This window comes from Nicotiana tabacum, chromosome 18 (genome assembly GCF_000715075.1).
Source record: "Nicotiana tabacum cultivar K326 chromosome 18, ASM71507v2, whole genome shotgun sequence".
Taxonomy (NCBI): Eukaryota; Viridiplantae; Streptophyta; class Magnoliopsida; order Solanales; family Solanaceae; genus Nicotiana; species Nicotiana tabacum.
This window is the reverse complement of record NC_134097.1, coordinates 140,529,352-140,552,978: the sequence shown is the minus strand read 5'-3', so window position 1 is coordinate 140,552,978 and position 23,627 is coordinate 140,529,352. Positions and strand designations below refer to the sequence as shown.

General features: G+C 33.5%; 3 protein-coding genes across 6 annotated transcripts; all 3 read left to right on the top strand.

Moving 5' to 3' along the window:
- Nucleotides 1-1,887: 1,887 nt before the first annotated feature.
- On the top strand, nt 1,888-7,679 carry LOC107813875 (nudix hydrolase 9). 3 transcript variants are annotated; one of them, XM_016639187.2, is made up of 9 exons: nt 1,932-2,521; nt 2,617-2,691; nt 3,049-3,102; nt 3,360-3,442; nt 3,788-3,846; nt 4,196-4,344; nt 4,854-4,979; nt 5,838-5,996; nt 7,350-7,679. In XM_016639187.2, exons 1-9 carry the CDS (start codon nt 2,441-2,443, stop codon nt 7,443-7,445), a joined length of 882 nt encoding a protein of 293 aa, XP_016494673.1. In that variant the 5' UTR covers nt 1,932-2,440; the 3' UTR covers nt 7,446-7,679. The 3 variants fall into 3 exon arrangements, with proteins under 3 accessions (XP_075093458.1, XP_016494676.1, XP_016494673.1); XM_075237357.1 differs by lacking the exon at nt 5,838-5,996 and having other exon boundaries at nt 1,888-2,521; XM_016639190.2 differs by lacking the exon at nt 3,049-3,102 and having other exon boundaries at nt 1,919-2,521.
- A 2,541-nt stretch (nt 7,680-10,220) lies between these two features.
- On the top strand, nt 10,221-14,304 carry LOC107813876 (ankyrin repeat-containing protein At5g02620-like). 2 transcript variants are annotated; one of them, XM_016639192.2, is made up of 5 exons: nt 10,221-10,662; nt 11,390-11,429; nt 11,536-12,107; nt 12,393-12,802; nt 13,266-14,304. In XM_016639192.2, the coding sequence occupies exons 3-5, from the start codon at nt 11,774-11,776 to the stop codon at nt 14,133-14,135; spliced, it is 1,614 nt and encodes a 537-aa protein (XP_016494678.2). In that variant the 5' UTR covers nt 10,221-10,662; nt 11,390-11,429; nt 11,536-11,773; the 3' UTR covers nt 14,136-14,304. The 2 variants fall into 2 exon arrangements, with proteins under 2 accessions (XP_016494678.2, XP_075093457.1); XM_075237356.1 differs by having other exon boundaries at nt 11,390-12,107.
- Nucleotides 14,305-20,103: 5,799 nt separating this feature from the next.
- Nucleotides 20,104-20,838, top strand: LOC107813874 (uncharacterized). The gene is made up of 2 exons (XM_016639186.2): nt 20,104-20,415; nt 20,542-20,838. Exons 1-2 carry the CDS (start codon nt 20,104-20,106, stop codon nt 20,836-20,838), a joined length of 609 nt encoding a protein of 202 aa, XP_016494672.2.
- The last annotated feature ends 2,789 nt before the right edge of the window (nt 20,839-23,627 follow it).

The window sequence follows — 23,627 nt, the reverse complement described above, 5'->3', positions numbered from 1 at the left end:
AAGTGATAATGTGTCGGATCTACTTACAAAAAGCCTAACTAGAGAGGTAGTTGAGAAATCATCAAGGGGAATGGGATTGTGGCCGAGAACAAGTCATAGTAGCGGTAACTCTACCTAGAATACTGGAGATCCCAAGATCTAGGTTCAAGGAGATCAAACAAAGTCATTAATGACGGTTCAACATTATCAACTAAACTTTTGGTCCATTCTCGTGATGAGACAATGTTCAGTACCACGGATAAAGCATTAAGGTTTTTTAATGATTTCTAAATTTGATACGGGGTATATCAAATAGTGTATCTATGGGATGACACGTTTAGGAATAACTTATGTAGGTGTGAAGTGTTAGCCGTTTCAAGGAGAACTTTGTAAGGCCAGTTCTTTACGCACTTATGAAATCAGGCGGCGTTCATGCTGAAACGAACACAACAATGAGAACCAAAGACGGTTAAGCGTTGGTTGTGTGACTTATGGTTGTCTAGATATACACCAAAGTTTGAAGGTTCAAAAATATCAAACCGATTGACCGAGTATATCCGACGTAAATTCACTACGGAAAGTTCAAAGGAAAACCTACTTATCCAGATGCAATTAATCCTTGCTTACGAATCACATAGTTTTTCATGCATATTTCCGCGATATAGCCACTCCCCCATTCATGCGGGGGATTGTTGGTATTTTAAGTATATGATATGCTTAAATATGGTGAATGGAAAATGGAGGGACATTGTCACATATTAGAAGAGAAAGAGGAAGAGATTTTTTATGGGTATATAAGCAATTGCTCTTCTTTTAGCTCTTAAAGAGTTGAGAAGAAGGCAAGCCTCGCGCCGCCGTCGTCGTCGCTCGGCTTCGGATTTGGTCAAATGATTGATTGATTAATTTTTTGGACCAAATTTATTTGTTAATAGTAAAATATTAACATAAATGTTATTAAATATTTGTTTTAATAACAGAATATTAATAATAAAATAAATATTAATATTATCCAATCTGTTTTTCAGATGTGTAACTGAAAATTAAACTACCCTCTTCAATTTTCCCTCTTTATTGTTGAGTAAATAATCATTTATGTTATGACATTTATGTTGTTGCCGTTTTGCATAAACAGCCATTCTGAAGAGTTGCACCTCTTCAAATTTCAGCCCAACTTTGATTATAAATACAAGACTATTCTGCTCAGAATTTCCATACGATTTTCTGAGTTTCTCTTCCTTCTCCTGCATACTTTTAACATCAAACAAATCAACAGTAAGTGTGATTTGCTACCGAACTTTGTGTTCGCTGAAATACTGGGGTTTGAAGTACCACTACACCAGTTTGAAGTACCTTGGGTACTAGGAGGAGATTAAATTCCTTAAGAAAACACTATGAATTCAGTGGACTCAGATTAAAATTCTGTTTCTGTTTTTCATTTATGTTTATGTTCGTTTATATTTTCCAGAATTATTTTACAAATACAGTTTACTAACAATGACACTGGGTTCTAGGAGTTCTTACTGATTGTTTGTTATCATATATCACGTAATTATCATCATTTACCCTGTAAATTCTCTTTTATACTCTTTAATTATTGGAAATTAGGAATTTAAAAGTAATAAAATGGGTAATCTAATTGATAAATTAATATTGGATTGCCTTATGGCGGTGTTGGACGCCATCACGACTTGTAGTGAATTTTGGATCGTGACATTTATCATTTTTTAGCCACTATAATGAAAACACATATAACTTAATTCCGCAGAAATCCAACATAAAAAGTATTTTAGATAAGAATCTGTACCAAAAATCCAAAACTAATGTACAAAAATCTTGAAACTTTTCATATAAAAGTGGCAAATTAGAATACGAAAAATCCTATAAGCTTTTTAGAGTAGAGATGAAGGGAAAAAATCCTGATTAAATAGCCAACGACCCTCCCTCTCAAATTTTACAGGAGGGAAATTGCCATTATTATCAAATTAGAAGAAGGCGGAGTAGAGCTTTTCCTCTTTGTAATTTTACTAACTAAATCCCATAATTTTTTGACAATAGACATGATATGCTAACGCCATGAAGATGAAACTGTATGGAATCTCACAAATAATCACAACCAACTGTTAACCCAATTTGAACAAAGAAATAAAAAACGAAAAGTCACCTTATGACTACACAGCCAACGCCCATAAACCGAGCAGCAAGAGAGAAGATTAAAAAGCCAGAGGAATATTGGAGAGGAATTGAGTAGATCGGAAAATCTGGATAAAGAGCAGTAGACGCGTTCTTTTTTTTAGTTTAGGGATATACGCGTGGAAACTACGGATTCCGCATGTGTTAAAAAAAGTTGCAGTTTTCCCAAAATGCCCCTGACTACGCGAAGCTCCTTCCTTATTAATAGGAGGAAAATTTCACTGTAATTTGATCAATCTCCACACACACTCTCTCTCTCTCTGTAGAAGAAATGGAGGAGAAAATCAGCTGCGACGGTATTCACGAATTCAAGCTGCTGCTCTCATGTCCTTCTGGTCTATCTCCTTCACAGGTTACTTACGTACTTACTTTTCCTGTTTTCTCTCTTCGCTTTCTACATTTTTATTATTCTCACTTTTTGTAATCTGAATGTGCTTTGGGTAAAAGGTGTCAGTTGTTTTCAATGAAGCATACGACAGGATTCCCCATCCCGACCCTTTTTTGGAGGAGTCCATTTTCGAGGTTTTGTTTCTTATTCTCTTCCTTTTAGCAATTAGAGGTCAAGTACTTTAAATGACAATCTTGTAATTAGAAATGTTTAGAGAACATTTGAAAAAATCATAGTAAATGTTTGATTTCTAAATAGTAATGGTTTTGTGTAAAATGAAGCAGAATTAATATTATGCAAATACCGGTGTTTCTTTTGTGGATTGTGAGAATCACACTTGATTAAAAAGACCAAATACCAAACTCTAATTTTTTAGGTAATTGTCTCTATGTTTAGGCTGATAGATCAAAAACCTATGATTATTCACTTGGGGCAAAACCGGTATTTGTGCTGAATCTTTTCATTGGCGTAACGTGTTGTCATGTTGTTAGGAATGGGATGCAAGAGAGCGACTTTCATCAATTTACAATAGGCCGAAGTTTAGGGTATGCTGCACTCTTCTTCCATTGCATTTATCATTCAATTTTTATATTGAAACATAGATAGTTTGGCTATATCTGTTCCGTCTAGAACTTTGACAATGTAGTGTTGTCACTTTGATGGCCACAGTTGCAGCTCCATTACTTTTAAGAGAGTTTAGTTAGTCATTTATATTTTATCAGATACACCCAAATATGATATATGCATTTTTGTGTTATTTCCTTCTCAAAAAAAAATGTTAAATATACTGATACTTTTACAGTATGGAGGATACACTTTCGATGTAGGAAATGATCCCAAGCAACAGCCTCATGTTTCCCTTCAGCTTGGTCTAACAGATTATAGGTTCTTCTCTATCTTGGTCTTCTTTCTTCCTGCCTTCTTTTATTCTACATGTTTTTCCATTTAATGTGCATGTAATGGAAAACATATATCCGTCCAGTGCAATTTGGACAGGCTAATGTTACTGTCCCAAACTTATATCAGCATGTCAAAATGGTAAATTATAAATGAATTGTTCTTTATTCGTGTCGCTAGAATCTTGGGTGAAATACGAGAATTTGTGTATACCTGCAATGTGCCGTCAACACTTTAATTTTGTCATGCATTTACCCAAAAGGAAGAGCAAAAATAGGGAACAAAATAGAAAATACAAATAAAATATTCTTACACTTGGACTTTTCTGCTCAGGGATTTTGTGGGGACAAATTTAAGTCCTATTTGGGAAAGATATCTTGTTCCATCTGAAGGTAAACTTCCATGAAATACAATTGTTTGTTGAGTTGCTTCTTCCTAAGGTAACGACTGTTCCCTCCACATCTCTAATGTATCTGCTACCTTAAACTGCAATCTATTTCTTAGTATTTCTTTTAGTTTCCTTTTCTATACTCTTTCGCTTTCCAACATAAGGTCTGCAGCTAATTTGATATCTTATGAATTCTAAGAGGGATATGTTACAAGGTTCTTATGTGATACAGAACTGCATATAACATTGCACAGAGCAGGCACTTCAAGTGTATGAAAATGCTTCTGACTGATGTTCCAGCTTGCGAGACTACAATTCGTTTGTGCTAAAAAATGTGACTTGGTTTTCTGCAGATGATTGCATACAGTGTCAGCACACATCAAGTCCTCTGGGTAATGGTGCAGTTGTAGAAACTTCTGATAAGAAAATACTTGTGCTTCAGAGAAGTAATAGAGTTGGAGAATTCCCCGGATATTTTGCTTTTCCTGGAGGCAATCCAGAGGTATCTCATCTCATGTTGTAAGGACACCTTTGAGATATTGGCAACAAATTCTGATAAATATAAGCTTTCGCGAGCAAAAATGGTTGTAACCCAGCAAGCTACTCAAAACCTTTCATATTTAATAACGTGTGAGCTATGACAGCAAAAAGCAACTGCCATATTTCCGTTTGTCAATTGGTACTTAACGTTGTTCACCATTTAGACCTTTAGCTAAACAGTGTTTTTAAGTTGGGTAACTTGTTATTCTGTATTTCATTAAATTCACCTGTTTATAATGTAACTGCCAATTTGTGTGACCTTATCTGACATTGCTTTCTGCAATTGTAAGCTTTGTTTTAGGTTTATTTAATCAGAAGATCACCTAAGGGATTTCGAATGTCTGACTGCTTTTATGCAAAGCACTCTTCTTTTGCATCAAGATTAAGCTGTGGTATCTTTGTTACTTCACTGCCCAAATATGTCCGGATAATAAGCAATGCATGGCATGATTGTATTTATGCTTTTAACAGCCCCAAGACGTTGGAATAGTCTCCCATGAGCTGAATCAATGTCGCAACAGCAAAGTTTCTCAAGAAATGTTTGACAGCATTGTTTGTGAAGTTGTTGAAGAAACTGGAGCTCCTGCAAATAGCCTTGTAAGTGATGATTTGTTTTACTCACCACAAAATTGGGAGAAAGGAGAGTGCTTGTTTTTTCCCCGTTCTTTTTTTTTTTTTTTTTGGGGGGGGGGGAGATTATGTGACTTTTCTGGTCTCTGTAATTTGTGAGGATGATGATTGAGTTCATTGTCAGCTCCTATCTAAACTTTCCACTTTGCACTGCTCTATATAAGTATATAATTCCTGTATGCTCAAAATATTTTGGGTAGCAGACAAGTGAAATGGGTCAACTTTGTAATCTGGAAGGAGAAGAAGAAGGACCTTGATAAGCAATAGCGCTGGCTGGATAAATATAATTTCTAATCAACCTTGTATCAGGGCTCAGCCTGATTTTCATTCTGGGTTTTTTATACCAAATAGCACAATCACGTCGAATCTTGAGAATTATCATGCTTCTTGTGTTGTCGATTTGTTGTATACAAAAGTCATTTAACTGTACCTACATTTTTTTTCTTCTCTTTCCTTTTGTGGCCCTATTAGGAAAATATGACTGTATTTCGAGTAATGCATCGTTCTTATTTCTCAATTCATTTGCCAGCTATAACATGAAGATCTACCTCAAAACTGTAATCAAACAATTCACCAAAATTATTAAATGTATAATGTAGGACACATTGATTGTCAGGTACAAAATAAAGTTGCATTTGTAAGCTGATCATTGGAGACTGGTGACTAATTATGAATATGGCTGTCTGCAACTCTTGAGGGGGCTGTTTTTACATGCACCCTTAGATTGTTGTTTCATTTCTGATAAGATTGCATCGTTTTAGGATTCATATTTGTAGAAGACACCTAACTCTTATTCTTTATTCTTTATCTTTGATGTTATATCAGTCCAGCCCCATCTTTATTGGTATATCCCAAAGAGTATTGAATGTTAGGCCAATTGCTTTCTTCTTCATCAAATGCAATCTTCAGTCGGATGAAATTCAACAATTGTATTCTAGCGCACAAAATGGCTTCGAGTCAACTCAGCTTTATGCTGTTTCAATGGTTAGTTTTACAAATTGTTAAAGTAGTTCTAGTGACTTGTCTTATATATTAATTTTTGCTCAGTTGCCATATGGATCCACTTTTGCTGAGCTCTGTGGAATCTATGGCTTAGCCTTGCGGGAGTCCCATGTGGAGGGAAAGGGACCATCTAGCATGAGGTTGTGGTCTAACACACAATGCTAGCAATGTAATGCAACTAAAATTGTCGTAACAAGGCATGTAAGTGCTACAGGAGTTGGTTAAAATTGGAGCCAATTGAAGCTAGTCGGTTAAATTTGGAGTCTGAATTTAATAATTAATTTTGGACTATATGTTTTCTTTTACAGCCCTTCCCCAATTTTAGCATTAGCGTCATCTTGGCAACTGTACAGAACTCCTGTCGTTCATGGAACATTCTGAAAATGTCTGATTCATCCCAATTTTATTGGGATTTTCTATTTTGAATTTCTCGATAAATACACTAATGGTACAAGGAAGTTTATCTCTGAGTTGGTGTACTGAATCTTTGGAATAAGAAAAAAATCTAGTCTATAAATCATATTATGCTTCTTTCTAATTAATTAGAGTTCTGTCTATATTTTTCTCAGAATCTTTTGTTTATATGCAACTATAGCACTAGCTGTTGTGCTTGAGAGTAATACAACAACAACAACCCAGTATAATCCCACTTAGTGGGGTCTGGGGGGTAGTGTATACGCAGACCTTACCCCTACACTGGGGTAGAGAGGTTTCCAAATAGACCCCCGGCATTCTTCCCTCCAAGAACTTCCCACCTTGCTCTTGGGGAGACTCGAACTCACAACCTCTTGGTTGGAAGTGATAATTGCAAATCTATCCTATGGTTCTGTCTTACAGCTTCACAACATCAGTGATGCTTGTTCCTTGTTCCTTGTTCCTGGCATCTTATTCTAAGTTGCATGACCGAAACCCTTAAGATCCTTCTAGCCAAATAATCCTCCACCTTTTTCAGCTTGAAATTGCCTAAAATCAACCTTAGGTATCTCCTTTCTGTCCTACCTGGGGCCATTTAGCAGCGTTCTACTTGTCATGTGAAATTGAGTTTGAGAAGGCTTTTTTTCATGTGCTGGACTACTTTATTTTATTTTTGAGCTCTTTCCTTTCTTGCATTTTTTACTCCTTAATCTGTTGGAAATCACGGGCATCACCATTTCAAGACTGCTGATGATAGGTGTATATTATATTTGGTACTGATCCGTTGTTTAAGTATGTGTTGCTAAAAGTAGTACGAGAGGTAGTTTTGCTTCTTCATCCATAAAAGAAAGGTTCATATTGCTTTACACAGTTTATCTATGACTTGCAATTGTTAATTTCACATGTTTCTTTTTTTGTCAGACTGATTTGGATGACATGGCTTCTACTATGCCCGGCTGCCACAGAGGAGGCTTTGCACTCTACAAATTAATGTTACAAGGCGCGAATGATAGCTAAAAAAGTAGTCTTTAGGCATAAATAACTTTTATGCCAAAAAGCAATAAGTTGGGGTTGCTAGCTTACTGGTTTGGCTTGTTTTAACTTTTAAGCAGTTTTTAACTTATTTTAAGTATTTTTTAACTTTGTCAAACACTGAAAAAAGCTAGAAAGAGCTTAAAAGCTGATTTGACCATGTTAAAAGCCAATCCAAACACTCTCTTCGTCATATTGAACCACAAGTTTGCTTCTTTACTTTACTATGTATTGAGCTGTATCAGTTTTATTTTTGTCACTTCAGGATTCAATAATTGGCTTGCATCGTATAGCTTGTTGATCCTCCCCACCCCCACCCCCTGCGCGCACAGAGAGAGAGTTAAAAGAATACGAAATATCATTTTCATAATGATCATATAGTAATGTAAAGCACATAATGCTGTATAATCCTATTATTGGATGGCTAACTATAATCCATAGATCAGCATAAAAGCTTAGTTTGAAAGGTGTGGCTCACTATATTAACGCGCCTCTATATTATCGGAATTTTTACCTCCTATAGCAAAGGTTAACACCTTATTTATTTTAAATAAATATTATTTAAAAAAATTATACTGTATAGATACCTTTTAAGGTTTATAGCAAAATATTTAATTTTGGTTTCCTCCTAGCCCTAAGCCACTAAATACGCTAATCAGTTACACTTTTTTCTTTCTCTCTCTACTTTGATATATCTCATTCTCCCAAAATTTCGTGGACCTCTTCCTCTTAACCAAAATAACTCCAATATAGACAATACTGATATTAATTATTGGAACAGCATTTTAGTAGGAAACAAAAATCCATCAAACCTTAATAAGCTAGCTCGTAAATATGCACAAACAAAGCAATTGAAGACGAAGAAGACGAAAGCCTAAATTTTGGCGTAACCGCGTGCTATTTAATTAAGGAGAAATCACAGCCTTGGAGTTTATCAAAATCGGAATTTTACGAAAACAATCAAAATCGGAAAGGAGGAAGAAGAAGAAACATACTGGAGTTGGCGTATTATTCATGTCCACGAATATCAAAATCGGAATCTCTGATTTCTGATTTATGATTTCTGTGATTTCTCGTTTTCTTCTTCTTTCTCTCATCGCTGCTTATGGAATCATGGTCGGAATCCGACAGGTCGTCGGAAAATTGTCGACTAAAATAGGTCGTCTGAAGTTTGGGGTTGAGCAATTTGAAGATTCTGTTGCCTTTTTTTTAAGAGCATTTCAATGTATCTCGCTGTATTTCTATGTATTTCATTGTCTTTTTTTTCATTGTAATTCAATGTATCTCGTTGTATTCCATGTATTTCATTGTATTCAATGTCTTTTTTTCTCATTGTATTTCAATATATCCCTCTGTATTCGATCTATTTCATTGTATCCATTATCTCGTTATATGCCATGAATGTATTCATATGTTTTTTTTTAATTAATATAATTTATGTATTCAGATGTACTATATAATTTCTCTGAAGATTGCTATGTTTTTGGGGTATTTTGCGGTTGAGAATCTTTTTTATAACTGAAAAATACAAATTTGTGTGTTATAATTGAGTTTGTTGAGTTATATCAGGAGTCTATTATGTTAATTGATTCACTTTCCGTTTTAAAAACAGTGTAATCCCCTATTTCACGCCATGAATATAGTCGAATACAGTATAATACAATAATCTGTCCAGCTGTTGCATGAATACAGTCGAATACAACAACTGATTAGCTGAACTTCCCTGATTCACGCCTATTTTTGCTACTGTATTCATGAATACATAGCTTAAATACATCAAATACATCTTATAACCACAGAAAAGGTATCTATAATTCGTAATATAGCAAACGGTATCTATAGATGACTAATTATTACTAAAAGATAGTGTTTTATGAAAATTTCTCGACATACGAATATTTTCACTTTTTATCGAAAAATTTATTTTTTTTCGAAATCAGTGTTTGGCCATAAATTTTCACTTGAAGATGAATTTTGGGACTTTTCGAAAATTTGAAAAATTTGAAAAAGCTGTTTTTCAAAATTTTTACTCAGATCACTCACAAAAATTCAAAAACAATCCAAAATTATATTCAAGTCCAAACATAACTCTAATTTTCAAATACCATTTTCACTTTTTTGGGGGAGTTTTATAATTCTTTGTGTCCAAACGCCCACTAAATGTAAACGAACGGATGACTTGATATAAAGTGCCTTATATAAAAAGGTTGTTTTGTTTTTAGAGCTCAAAGCCGGTAGCTCCTCTTAAAAAAAGCGAGTAACTTGAAGAACAAACTTTCAAGATTTTCATTCGTTTTATATTGGCTTAAAAAATTTCAAGAAGTATCTCAATCAAACTTTTTTTAAAAATCAAAAGAAAATTTTCAACTAAATATTAAGAAAGAAGATTTTTTTTTTTTCAGTTTTTAAGAAGCTGAAAAACTTGGTCGCATTTGTTTCAAAGAGAGTGAAAATAATTTTAAGTGAAACTTTTCTCGGCGTTTCCGACCAAAAAAAAATCAAGCCAAACACCATTTAAGGATAAGTATTTCAATTTTTGGAAAAACATAATCTCTCTGTCTTTCTATTTCTGGAATGATATGTCTAAAAAACATTTACATGCATAAATGTAAAACAATTGCTTCTAGCTCCTGAGAGCGCGTGGTACGCACTTTACTTTTGTAAAGAATATATATGTGTGCGGTTCTAGACCTTCTGGTAATATGGTTAGTGAAATTATTCACCAACCACAGGGATTAGTTTTTTCTTCTGTTTCATCTCGAATTATTGAAAGAAAATTATAATAATAAAAAATAACCATTAATATTTCAAATGTGATTCTCAAAATTCAAATCATCACCATCCTCTTCATCACCACCAACTTCAGAAAAAGTTCCATTTTTGTGGTTCTTTTTTCTTTTTGTTCAAGAACTCAGGGTGGTGATTCTCACTTATTATATATACACAAATTTTGTTTTTTGAATGCATGTGCCATTTTAATGTCCCTTTTTCTCTAGCAATTGTATATTTTACACATTTTCCTTGCTCCAACTTATATAGACACCCCATACTTTTTTAGAAGCTTTTCTTCCATTTATTAAAAGCAATATACATTGGTTGTTTTCATCACCAAAAAAAATAACTCTTTGTTATTGTGGGGTTCTTGAATTTTTATCAGGAAGCTGGAAAAAGTTGGAAATTTCAGAAGTTTATTCATATCCAGGTAAATATTTTCCCTTTTTTCTTTATCTTAATTGGCAATCTTTTGATTGTGTTATGCATGTACTTAGGAAGGAGAAGACAATAGCCATAAGATAACAAAGCTTCAATTTTGTTTACTGATGGCTAGATATGTTAGGACCGAAAATCAGGTGTCATGCGGAAGCTAGCAAAGCAAAACTTGAACGATGATAAATCATGCAACAAAGAGAAATATATCAAAAGAGACACAAATATTAAACGTGGTTCGGTCAACTTGACCTACGTCCACCATGGAGATGAGCAATCCACTATATAAAAAGAGAGTACAAAATATCGAGAGAACAACCTCACGAAGAGGCAAACACAAGTGGCACACTAACACTTGTCCCGTAAAGTTCTCCTCCTAAACACTACTCTCAAGCCCCTATGGCTACATTGTGGATGCTACTGAATGAGAAAGACGAATCTTCAATTTATAGAAGTCTAAACCTTTTCCTACAAGAAAAAGGACTAGCCAAGTATAGGAGAATTATAATTTCCTTCTACAAAAGGAAAACCCAATTAAGGTAATTATATTGCCCTTTCTTTCAACAAATAGGAAAACCAAATATGGTAAGAAAATTATGGCAAACACCTAACAAGATAGTGTATTGAAAATCATGAATTGAATGTCGAAAATTGAAAATGAATGTCTTTCTTCATGTGGAAAAAGAAATATTTTAAAGATTTTGCTGTTTATGTTGTTTCAGAGGATCTATCGAAAACAGCATTTCTACCTTCCAAGTAAGGGTAAGGTCTGCGTAGACAGTACCCTCCCGAGACCCCACTTTGGGATTATACTGGGTTTGTTGTTGTTGGTTGTTGTTTATGTTGTTGTTGTTGTTGTTGTCACTAGGGTATTGATTTTGGCTCAAACTTGAAAAGGAATGTGAGTGAAATTCAAGTTTTTCGCTTTGATGAACGAGGGAAGTGTGATTATAGAATAAAGGTTTTCATGTTGGCTCTTGAGCCTTCATTAGAATTAAAAAATATGATTGTTGATTTGAGTGTTTGAGGGAAGAAGAAAAAGGATTGTGGTTCAAGATTAGCATAGGGAGGGAAGAGGAAGTGGGATTTTGGGCACTTTTAATAAGATGGAGGCACCAACAGCTCAGCCAACCACACCCCGGAAAAAAATGACGAAACAATTAACGGGGAAACGTGATGATTCTGCCTTGCATTCGGCAGCTAGAGCTGGAAATATTGTTGCAATAAGAGAGACTATAAAGAACACGGGCGAGGAAGAATTAGCGGAGTTGTTGATAAAGCAAAATTCAGCAGGAGAGACCCCCTTGTATGTTGCAGCTGAATATGGTTATTATGAGGTGGTTAGGGAGATGATCATGTATTATGATCTTGTCACAGCTGGCATCAAAGCGAGGAACGGGTTTGATGCATTGCATATTGCTGCCAAACAAGGAGATTTAGGTAAGCTTTTGATGATTTATATATGAACTGCTAGTATCACTTTAGCCTTTCAATTTTTCTGATGTCAAATTTATGAGATTTAGATGAACTTGTTTGTTTGAAATTATATATAGAGAACTTTCTAGTACTTTTTATTTTTATTTTGTATAATATTTATTGGACAGTGATGACCTTAAATGGAGCAACCTGATCAATAAGTATTTATATAGCCTAGCCCAACCTGCTTTAGATTGAGGCATTGTTGTTATTGTCGATGTTGTTTGTTCATTTTTGGCAATGTTGCAGATATGGTGCAGGTATTACTGGAAGCACATCCAGAGCTAGCGATGACAGTTGATGTCGCAAATACAACAGCTTTGCATACTGCAGCGAACCAAGGGCATATAGAGGTGGTGAATTATTTCTTGGAGGAACAGAGTAGTTTGGCCACTATAGCTAAAAGTAACGGGAAAACAGCACTGCATTCTTCTGCAAGGAATGGACATTTGCAGGTTTTGAAGGCTCTTTTGAGTAAGGAGCCAGGGATTGCAACACGGATGGATAATAAAGGACAGACTGCACTTCACATGGCTGTCAAAGGACAAAACCTTGAGGTTGTGGAGGAGCTCATTAAAACTGATCCTTCATTAATTAACCTGGTTGACAATAAGGGCAATACGCCATTGCATATTGCAGCTCGGAAAGGGAGATCTGAGGTACGTTTCATCTAAAACTCCTGCTGTATTGATGATATTTTAGTTAATGAGTGTCCTTTGTTTACCAAAAAAAGAGATGAAAACAGTTTCTAGTTAGAGTCTATAACATTGCTCAATCACTTTTGACAGACATGTTCGACTAATTTTATATTTGGTTGCTTCATCTCTGAGCATGATGCTGCTAGTGCTTATTAGCAACGAAGTGTAAAAAATCTATATATCATTGACAGAAATGCAGGGTGAGGCTGCGTACAATAGATCCCTGTGATCCGGGGCACATAGCGGGAGCTTAGTGCACCGGGCTGCACAATTGACAGAATATTCAAATGTTCATGTTCTTCCAAAAATAGCTAGGCCACTTGTACCAGTTATTACTTCATATATGAACCAAATTGTTGATAGTATAAATGAAGTGGAATTGTTGATCATATGGAGATCTGACTTGTTTTGACTGATATTGCAGATTGTTAAATTGCTACTTGGGCAGAATGAAACAGACAAAAAAGTGATCAATAGGTCCCACGAGACAGCTCTCGACACTGCTGAGAAAATGTCACAGGCTGAGACTGTAGCCATCCTACAGGAACATGGCGTTGAAAGTGCACGAGTTCTCAAACCACAGGCAATAAATCCAGCAAGAGAGTTGAAGCAAACCGTTAGTGACATCAAACACGAGGTGCACGATCAGTTAAAACACACGCGACAGACAAGAAAACGCATACAAGGCATTGCCAAACGCCTCCACAAAATGCATCGAGAAGGCCTAAACAACGCGATCAACTCAACAACTGTCGTTGCTGTACTAATCGCCACAGTTGCCTTTGCAGGAATATTTCAAGTGCCGGGGCAATACTATATGGATCCAGATAACCTCCCACCTGGTCATATAATTGGAGAAGCAAACATATCGAACCACCCTGGATTTCTCGTTTTCTTTATCTTCGACTCTATCGCGTTATTCATCTCGCTTGCAGTTGTGGTTGTTCAGACAACAGTTGTGGTCATTGAAAGCAAAGCAAAGAAGAAGTTGATGTCAATTATAAACAAGCTAATGTGGGTGGCTTGTGTGCTTGTTTCAGTGGCATATTTGGCACTGTCATTTGTTGTTGTTGGCACACGTTATAGGCTGATGGCAATTATTGTGTCAATTCTTGGAGCAGTTATAATGATTTCAACAATTGGAGTAATGTTATTTTGGGTTATAAGCCATAGGATTGAGTCATCAAACAAGAAGAGCATGAGAAAGAACTCTATGGCTAGCAAGTCATTGGATTTATCAGATTCAGTCCTCTCTGATGACAATGATGAATACAAGAAAATATATGCTATATAAACTATTGTATTTTTTTTTCCTTTTTTTCCCCCTTAAGTTAGGTGGGATTTGAAATTTTTTTAAAAAAAAAAAAACACCACCACACTTCTACTTATCAAGTTTGTAGACAATTTTGAGGCTGTCATTTTTTTTCCAGAAAATGATACTGTATAGTCGCTCTCAAAATAATAGCCGACAAAAATAATATATATATATATATATGTGTGTGTGTGTGTGTGTGTGCGCGCGCGTGTGTGTATTTATTTATGTATGTTATATACAAAAATATATAAATTTTATATACTTTTGCGACTACCGAATATAAATAGTTTCGATTACGGGCTAAAAATAATTTTTGCCCAATTTATTTCCCCTTCCGACCTTGGGAGTATTGATCGTGGTACTTTCGTGACACTTCATACGATGCGAACCTTCAGCTTATCGGTTGGTGGTACATAATCTACCAGATATTTTTAGAAGATGAAATTTGTATGGTGATGAAAACTGTTGTTGCAAGGGTCAGTTGTGACTCCTTCTGTGTAATTAATATGATAACGTTATCAATTTTGGGACATTGTAAATTGTTCAATATCATTTCATTCATAATATTATTTTAAATGGCTTTTGAAACTTTCATGAATATTATTCAATAATTGTTAAATGATGAACTTTGCTGTAATGTCTTTTTTCTTATCAAACTAGTGTATTAATGTGTTTAATGTTTTCACTTATCATATACACAATCATATTAACATACACTCAGATCTCTGTGCCCTCTTTATAACAGCATCCCTATATAACAAACCATTCACTATAAAGGGCAAGTTTTTTTCGGAATTAATTTTTATATTATGTTATGTCCACTATACTCCTCCAGAGCATGGATAATCTAAATTCGGATGAATGACTGGTTTGTAGTAGGTTGATGTTCAAAGTGAAGAAATAAAATCTAACTATAATAAATCCTCTTTATTGTTATAGAAACTATCAGTCATGTTCATTTATAAGTAGCATATTACAAAAATTGTTCGGTTTATTAAATATTACCAGTCTTAGAATACGCGCGTTGCGCGTGTGCCTAGTCTCGATATTAGAATTTGTGTTTAAGTTATAAAATAAAATTCAAAAAAAAAATTACGTTCTAAAATGATCAATTATTAGTTTTATTTAGTTATTCAATAAAGGTTGAAACTTTATCCCATAAAAGTACTAAATTATCTCAATCAATATGTAACTTAAAATTAATTCCAATTTTATAATTCAATTTAAGTTTCACAAGTTGCCATATTTCTTTTAAGTTTCAGCAAGAACACATAACTTTTGAAGATTTAAAGTTTTTAAAGTAAAGCTATTTTTAAAGAACTTTAATTTCGTAAAAGATTTAATATCCGAATGAAAAACTACATTTTATCCTCTTTTTGATATTTCTTCGGCAATAGTCTTGAATCATGTATGAACTCGAAGTAGTAAAATCATTAGTCACATAGCTATCGGAAAATAAGCGAAAGATTTTATTCACATTCGGTTATAAATCAGAGTACATGGAGAAGAGTACGTGGAGAATTCGCATTCCATTATCCTATTAATTGAATAATGAAGATTTTAAAAATAAATTATAAGTTTTATATAGTTTAAACAAAGAAAGAATTTATATAAAGCAAAATCTTAATTGATTTTAGCGTATTAAATATTATTAGTACTTACTTAGTTCAAATAATTAAAAAACCAATAACTAAAATTTTGGTTAATTATAAATTCTTATAATTTTAAGAAAAATAATTTTTTGTCTAATATAAAATCTATTAAAAGCTGTTAAAAACAGAGAAAAAGGTCCAATAAGAGCATAAAAAATAGTAGAAGAAATAACTTGACAAAAAATTGAAGCATACACTCTAATGCAAAAAGACGACTATGCAATCAAGATTCACAATCCAGAACATCAAAATAAAGATATATGGGTTGAATACATGCATGAAAAATTCAAGTACTAATGTGTTAAAGCAAAACTCAACTACTAATATAAATATATGTGCAATATTCAACTACTAATATTAAATAAAAAAATAAAAAATAAAAAACACTTACTCAAGAAAAGAGAATATGGAAGCCTTAACTTTGTAGTTGCTGCTTCAACAAGGCAAAGTTTCATAATGATGAAAAGGTGTAATTATAACTTCTTTTATAGAAGTACCCTGTATATAATTGTTTAAAAATTTATTCAACAGACTCTAATAAAAGAAATTCAGAAAGAGCTCGTTTTCACCTAATATATTTTATAAAAAATTAGTGTCAAACATTTATACCAAAACTTTCCTAGTATGTGTATATGAAATGTGAATTCGTTAAAATTTTGTTTACTAAAAAAACTTTCCGAGTGTGAAAATTTTAATACTTCTAAATTTGAAAATAGTTGAAAGTATCGAAAGTTTCATAGTGTATGTGAATTAGTGAAAATTTTATTAACTAAAAAGAACCGAAACCTTCCTATTCTGTGCGAATGAAATAAAATTTTATTAACTAAAAAAAGAGCGTTAAAAGGATAATTTTAATAATATTCCTAAATATTAATGGAGTTGGACGGAAAATTTCCTATTATGTCGTGACCGATAATCTTTCCTACAATATGTGCTTGAAATTCTAGAACCAAAAAGAATTGAAGATCCATATTATAAATATTAAAGGAGTAATTAAATGACAATTTCTATATAGCAGGAAATTAATTAAATGATTATTCCTAAAGAGTAGGGAATATTTAAATGAGTATTCTTAAATATTAAAAAAATAGTAAAATGACTATTTTGTCAAGTGTGAACTCTATTTTAAAAGGATAAAAAAGGCGAACGACATTTCGCTAAGGGTCTTCATGCTTTTAATATAATATAGATTAATATTAGCCAAATGTTATCAATATTAGTCACTTAGCTATTCGTAACCAAAAAAAAGGTCAATTTTTACTTTCTTTTGAGTGGATATTATTAGAATAAATTTGGTACATCTTAATGAGTTTGAATCTAAGTTTTGGGATAATTTGGCGGAGTTTTAAGGTGGTTTGAATTGAAAATTCGAAGTAGAAGATGAAACATGAAAAAAAAATGATATGTGTATCACATATGTATCATATTTGTATCAAATGTGTATTACATTTATGCATGTGTGTGTAATACATGTGTCGCTAAAGAATTTTTTAACTCGACTTTAACTACGAATTTTGATACCAAATTAATCCAAATCACCTTCAATCCTCCTCAAAACTAAATATTGACTCACCTATATGTTTTCAATGAATTTCAATCATACCCATTGAAAAAGGTCCTTTTTTGCATATATATATATATATATATATATATATATATATATATATATTCTTTTTCATCACCTTATTTGCTACCTCATCCATGAAAATTTTCTTTTCATCTTGCATGTAATATTGATAATCACGCTTAAAAATATGGAAAGAGATCTTTGCATGTGATTCTTGGAGAGAAATAACCTTATTTATTTGGGTTTTCAACTTTTATATGTGTTTGGCTTGTTTTGGTAAGTCTATGACTAATGGCTAGAGATTGGTAAGTTGGAACTTATTTGGATATTTATGTAAGATTCCCTATTTTTAGGGAAATTTTCGTATATATATCATATAGGAAACTATATTATCAAATATGTTCATAGTTTGGATATTATCATTCATGCTAATAGTATTTCTACATAATATATACAATGCATTAAATAAAGAATCATTGTAGCTTTATGATTCCTTATTTAGGCGCGCTAAAAAAGGGGAATTAAATATTTTCCAGATCTTTCCCAACGCAAATCATGCACAGTAATAACTATCGTCGACTTCGTTACAAAATTTTCGTACTCTGTTTTTGCGATACACACTGTTTCAACATTTTCTCTGATTTCACAAATCAAAATCGATAAAATCTTCTACAATTGTTCTGCAACAAAAGCAATTATGGCGAAAATACCAATTATGCTACAACTGGATGGGAATTGGGATAGCTATGGGAGATTTAGAGAATTTGAGGTCGATGGTATTGTAGTCGATGAGGATGCGAGTTATAGTCTATTGATTTCTACAATAGCATAACAATTAATGATTGATACATCCAAAAAAATTATAGAAATCAAATACATTGTCAACGAGCATTGTCCTCCAATGAAAATTAGGAACGATATGGGTGTTCGTGTATACATGGAGACGAAAAAGGAAAACAAAAACTTAGGATCACATACGCTATGTATAATTGTTCGCGATTTCAATATGGAATCGAGTATCACCAATGAGAATACAGGTGGAGGTGTGTGTTGTTATTTTTTCTATGAAATTCTGGTACAATATCAATAAACTACACTTTATCTACATTTTATCTACAATTAAACTACATATATATAGAATTTTTTTGTAGTTTTATTGTAGAATAAATATAGAAATTTTGTAGATATTACATAAATCCATACTGATAATATGAAATACTGAATTTCAACCTTTCTACAAATTATCTACAAAATTTCTACAAACTGGTGATAACAATATTTATATTTATTTTCATGCATGTTCGTCTGGAATACTAAAGTTACTTGATATACCAACATCTCTGGTTATAGAGGAATATGAAAGTATAATAATAACAGATAGTACACCAAGTTCTATTGAAATAGGACAAGTATACCAAGACAAGGAAACAATTGCAGCTGCAATGAAGCATTATTCTGTCATGCACAAGTCCAATTCAGGGTTAAAAGATCTAGTGCTAGAAGGTATGAACATATGAATAGTCAAAGATTATTATTTTTTTAATTTTATAGTTTATTTGTAATTTTTTACTTCTTCAGTTTTTCCTTGTGATAATGTTTAACAGAATTGTAGTTGAATTGTAGTTATGTTATATATAGATTGTATAATGTGATTGTTTAAGCTAAAACAATTTTTTTAAAATCTAAATTTTAACCCATTGTGTAAAATGTATTTATTTTGTAGCTACTGGCTGATATGTGTTGGTGAAAATTGTACATGGCACTTCAAGGCAACTAGCATAAATGATTCTGCAATGTTCAAGGACAGAAATTTCGACAGCCAGCACACATGCTCTTTATTGGACAATACATTCATACAACGCAAACTTACTGCCATGGTATTTGGTAGAATTTCTGATCCTAAGACAATTTACGCCCCGAAAGACATTCAATTTGACATGTTGTCTGAACACGGCGTGAATCTAACCTACATGCAAGCCTGGAGAGCAAAGGAAAAGGCTTTACAGTTTATGAGAGGTCATCCTGCTGACTCCTACAGCAAATTGCCTAGTTATTTGTATATTCTAGAGAAGACTTATCTGGGGTCTGTAGTTAAATTGAAGAAGACAGACGATGACTGCTTCTTGTATGTATTTGTTGCGATTTGTACGTCAAGCAGTGGTTGGGAATATTGCAGGCCAGTTGTAGTAGTTGATGGGACATTTTTGAATTCAGCATACAGGGGAATAATGCTAACAGCCAGTACAATGGATACAGCAAGTACTGAAGTTTTATTGTAGAAATATTGCAGCTTGTATTTTTTTTGTAGTACTTGCAGGTGAATTGTAGATAAATTGTAGATATTTTGTAGAATAGTTGTAGTTTGTATATATATGTCTTCTTCTGCATTTTTACTGCAGCCAATTAATTGCTTCTTGCCGCATAATGTAGGTACCATATTACCGTTGGCATATGTTGTTGTCGATTCAGAGAATGACGCATCGTAGAAGTGGTTTTTTGAGCAATTCAAACTCGCGTATGGTGAAAGACCAAATATGTGTGTTGTTTTAGATCGGAATGAGAGTATCTTGAAGGCAACATCTATTGTTTATCCCGGCATGCCTCATTATTTTTCATATGGCATATTTGGACAAATATACGAGCAAAGTTCAAGAAGGGACATCTTAAGTTATGTGAATTACACTTTGCCACGGCACGGTCATACACACTTGATGAATTTAATGAAAGGATGTCAAAGATTGAGGAGATTGACCCCCGTGTTAAAGCATACTCATACGATATTGGCTATCATAGATGGTCCCGAGTATATGCTATGGTGAACAAAACTTGGACTATGACATCAAACATTGCAGAGTCGTTGAATGTTGTAACAAAATATGCAAGAGAGTTGCCGATAGTAGAACTATTAGAGTATATGAGGGCCCTTCTTGAATGTTGGACGAAGGAAAAGTTATTGAAAGCAAAGGGTACATTCACATACCTTGGATACAAATTCAACAAAGAGTTGGATGACAAAAGAACATTGTCGCACAAGATTAGAGTAAGATCTGATCTTTTACTGAAACAAATTAATTTTTACAGGACAATGTAGATATTTTGAAGATATTTTGTATATAGCTTGAGTTTAACCGTATATGAATTTTTTTTGTTTGTAATGTAATCGTAGGTGAGGGCTTCAACAGACTACGTCCATACAGTACTAGATGGTGTGAGGCGCTATATTGTTTGTCTTGAAAACAACAGATGTAGTTGTGGGCAATTCCAGCTTGACGAACTTACTTGTCCACATGCTTTGGCTGCTTTAAGACATAGGGATGAGTCTTTTGAAGAATATTGTTCTCCTTATTACACAAGGGCGAACCTCTTGCGTACTTATAAAATACCAGTAAATCCCCTACCTGATGAAAGCAAATGGAATGTGCCACAACATATATCTAAAGAAGTAGTAAAGCCACCTACATGAGGGAAAAGGAAGCCAGGAAGACCTCAAAAGGAAAGATACAAATCATATGATGAAATAAATTCAAAGAAGTACAAGGTTTCATGTGGCAACTGCGGAGGAGAAGGGCATAACAAAAGATCTTGCAAGATGCACCCAAAAAAAATAAATTATGTAGTTAACAGAATATTGCATAAAGATTGTTGGTGAGTTAAGGATAACAGATTTTGATATGTAATTCTTGAGGTTTTTGAAGATCATAATGTAGTTAGTTAGGATTTTTCATTATTGAGATAATACTTTCATAGAGTAATTTGTTTATGGATAGTTTCTGTGAGCACGTAATTTTTGCCCTATATGAGAATCACTCCCAAAAAATCCAAAATAAATAATTTTCCTTGGTGTGCAATTTTGAGAATTTCGTGACATTTTTGGATAATTATTTGTATTTGTCTGTGCATGTTTATTTGTTAAATTAATAAAAAAATACAAAATATATCGCATTTTTCATGTAGGATTTAATTATACAATTGTTAGTAATTAAGTTTGTTTTACAAAAATTGAAAATTACAAAAAATAGGCATCTTCTGCATTTTTAGCATTTAATGTCCAAATATACAATTTTATGCTTAATTATTACTTAATTGTGCGTTAATTATTATTGGGAGTTAATTTGCGCTTTTATAACTTAATTTAGTTCTTAATAATAATTTAAGTATTTTTATAATTTAGTTTTAGAAAAATAAAAGAAGAAAAGAGGGCAAAAATACAAAGAAAAATCGGATTGGGCCACTTCTTCAATTGTGAGCCACAGGCCCAAAAAATTGTCCAACCTTCTCATGACCCGGTCCACTTCAAACCGGGTCGACCCAATCCATAACCCAACACCCCCTATCTTGCATTTCAAAAAAATCAGATAATCAAGCCAAATATGACAGTTGAGCGGCCGTGCTAGAACCACGGAACTCGGGAATGCCTAACACCTTCTCCCGGGTTAACAGAATTCCTTATCCGAATTTATGGTACGCAGACTGTAATATGGAGTCATTCTTTTCCTCGATTCGGGATTAAAATTGGTGACTTGGGACACCCTAAATCTCCTAAGTGGCGACTCTGAAATAAATAAACAAATCCCGTTTCGATTGTCCTTTAATTGGAAAAACTCCTACGCCCCTCGCGGGGGCGGAAAAAGGAGGTGTGACAGCTCTAGCGACTCCGACCGATGTGCGCACAGTAGTGCGATACCCCAACAATGCAAAAGGCAACTTTTCATGCCACTATTAACTGGAATTTATAGAGTAACTACACTATAAATCAGTAAGAAAGTAAATACATACCAAGATATTGTAGATCAAGTAAAATTTGCATTCAACAAATGAATATAAAAGAAAAAAACACATTGTTAAATATTTTATACAAATGCAACTACAAAAAAACTACAATGCATGTAGCTGACATAATAGATATCTTGTAATTAAGCTAGAAAGAAGTTATATGCTAAAAATAATGTAGATCAGGTACTTTATACATTCAATAAATTGAATGTAAAAACAACAAAATGTTTAATTAGTGATTTTTACATTTTATATACAAAAAAACAACAAAATAACTACATATTTTTGCGTTGACAGAATAACTGTATAAAAATTCAAGTGGAAAGGATATACGCTAAAGTTAATGAAGATCAAGTATTGTAAAGATTGAACAAACGAATATAAAACCAACATAATGTTTCCATTTGATACTATACTGAATAAGAAAAAAAAAACAAAGGCTACTATAATGGTAGCGCAAGTCTGCTACAATTAAAACAACAAAAATTGTTCAAAAACTTATCTACCATCTTTCTTCTAAACTAGCATCAACTAAACAACTATACTTGATCTTCTAAACTAGCATCAACATTACAACTACTTCTTCTTCCTCTGGACTCGTGTTTTCTCATTCAAAGCCGGTGCACCTTTTCTCCTTGCCAATTTGTCTGTCACCTCACTTTCACTAATTGCACCATGCTCATGCTTCTTTCTAGCATAGTCCCAAAGTAGCGCTTCATAGCGTCTACGGTGTTGGTCAATATCAGAAAGGTCTTCATGCAGAATTGATAACTCTCCAAGACTAACGTACTCTGCAAAGGCAGCAACAAATACACCACAATCGCTGCAAAAATTAAAAAAAAGGTCAATATTTACCAAAAAATCAGAAAAAGAGTTAAATGTAAAGAAAGAAAGAAGATTTTTGTTACAGTGATCCTTCTTTTTGTTGTGGTATCTCTCCGACGATCCACTGAATGTTAAGAGGGTCGGTAATAGGTTTCTCAACGTATACCTTTGTATTCTTGAAGTTGATGTCTTTACGCTTCCCATAAATATCGGTGCATGACAAATACAAAGGGATAATAACAGAAAACTTTTCGACACAAGATTCAACAATAGGGTGATTGCGTGAAGAGACCATGGAATCATACACATAAAGTTGTCTTTCTGCAACCCAGTAGAATTTTTCTACAATATTGACGGGCATGATGACATAACCAACTTCATCCAATGCAACATTTGCGAGTAATCTATACCCCAATATATATTCTGCTACAACGTCATGGGGCTTGACAACAGAAAACTTCTTTTCTTGAGGAGAATTTTGGAACTTTTCATAGATTTGATCAATCCTAGTCTTGAACAAACAATCTGTTGTAGTAAACCTGGTGTTGTTTTAGGGGCCATACTTGCCTCTTTTCCTCAAGTAATACATTATAACATTAATGTGCTACAACAAAAATAGATTGCATTTATACTATAAGTTATCTTCAAATAATC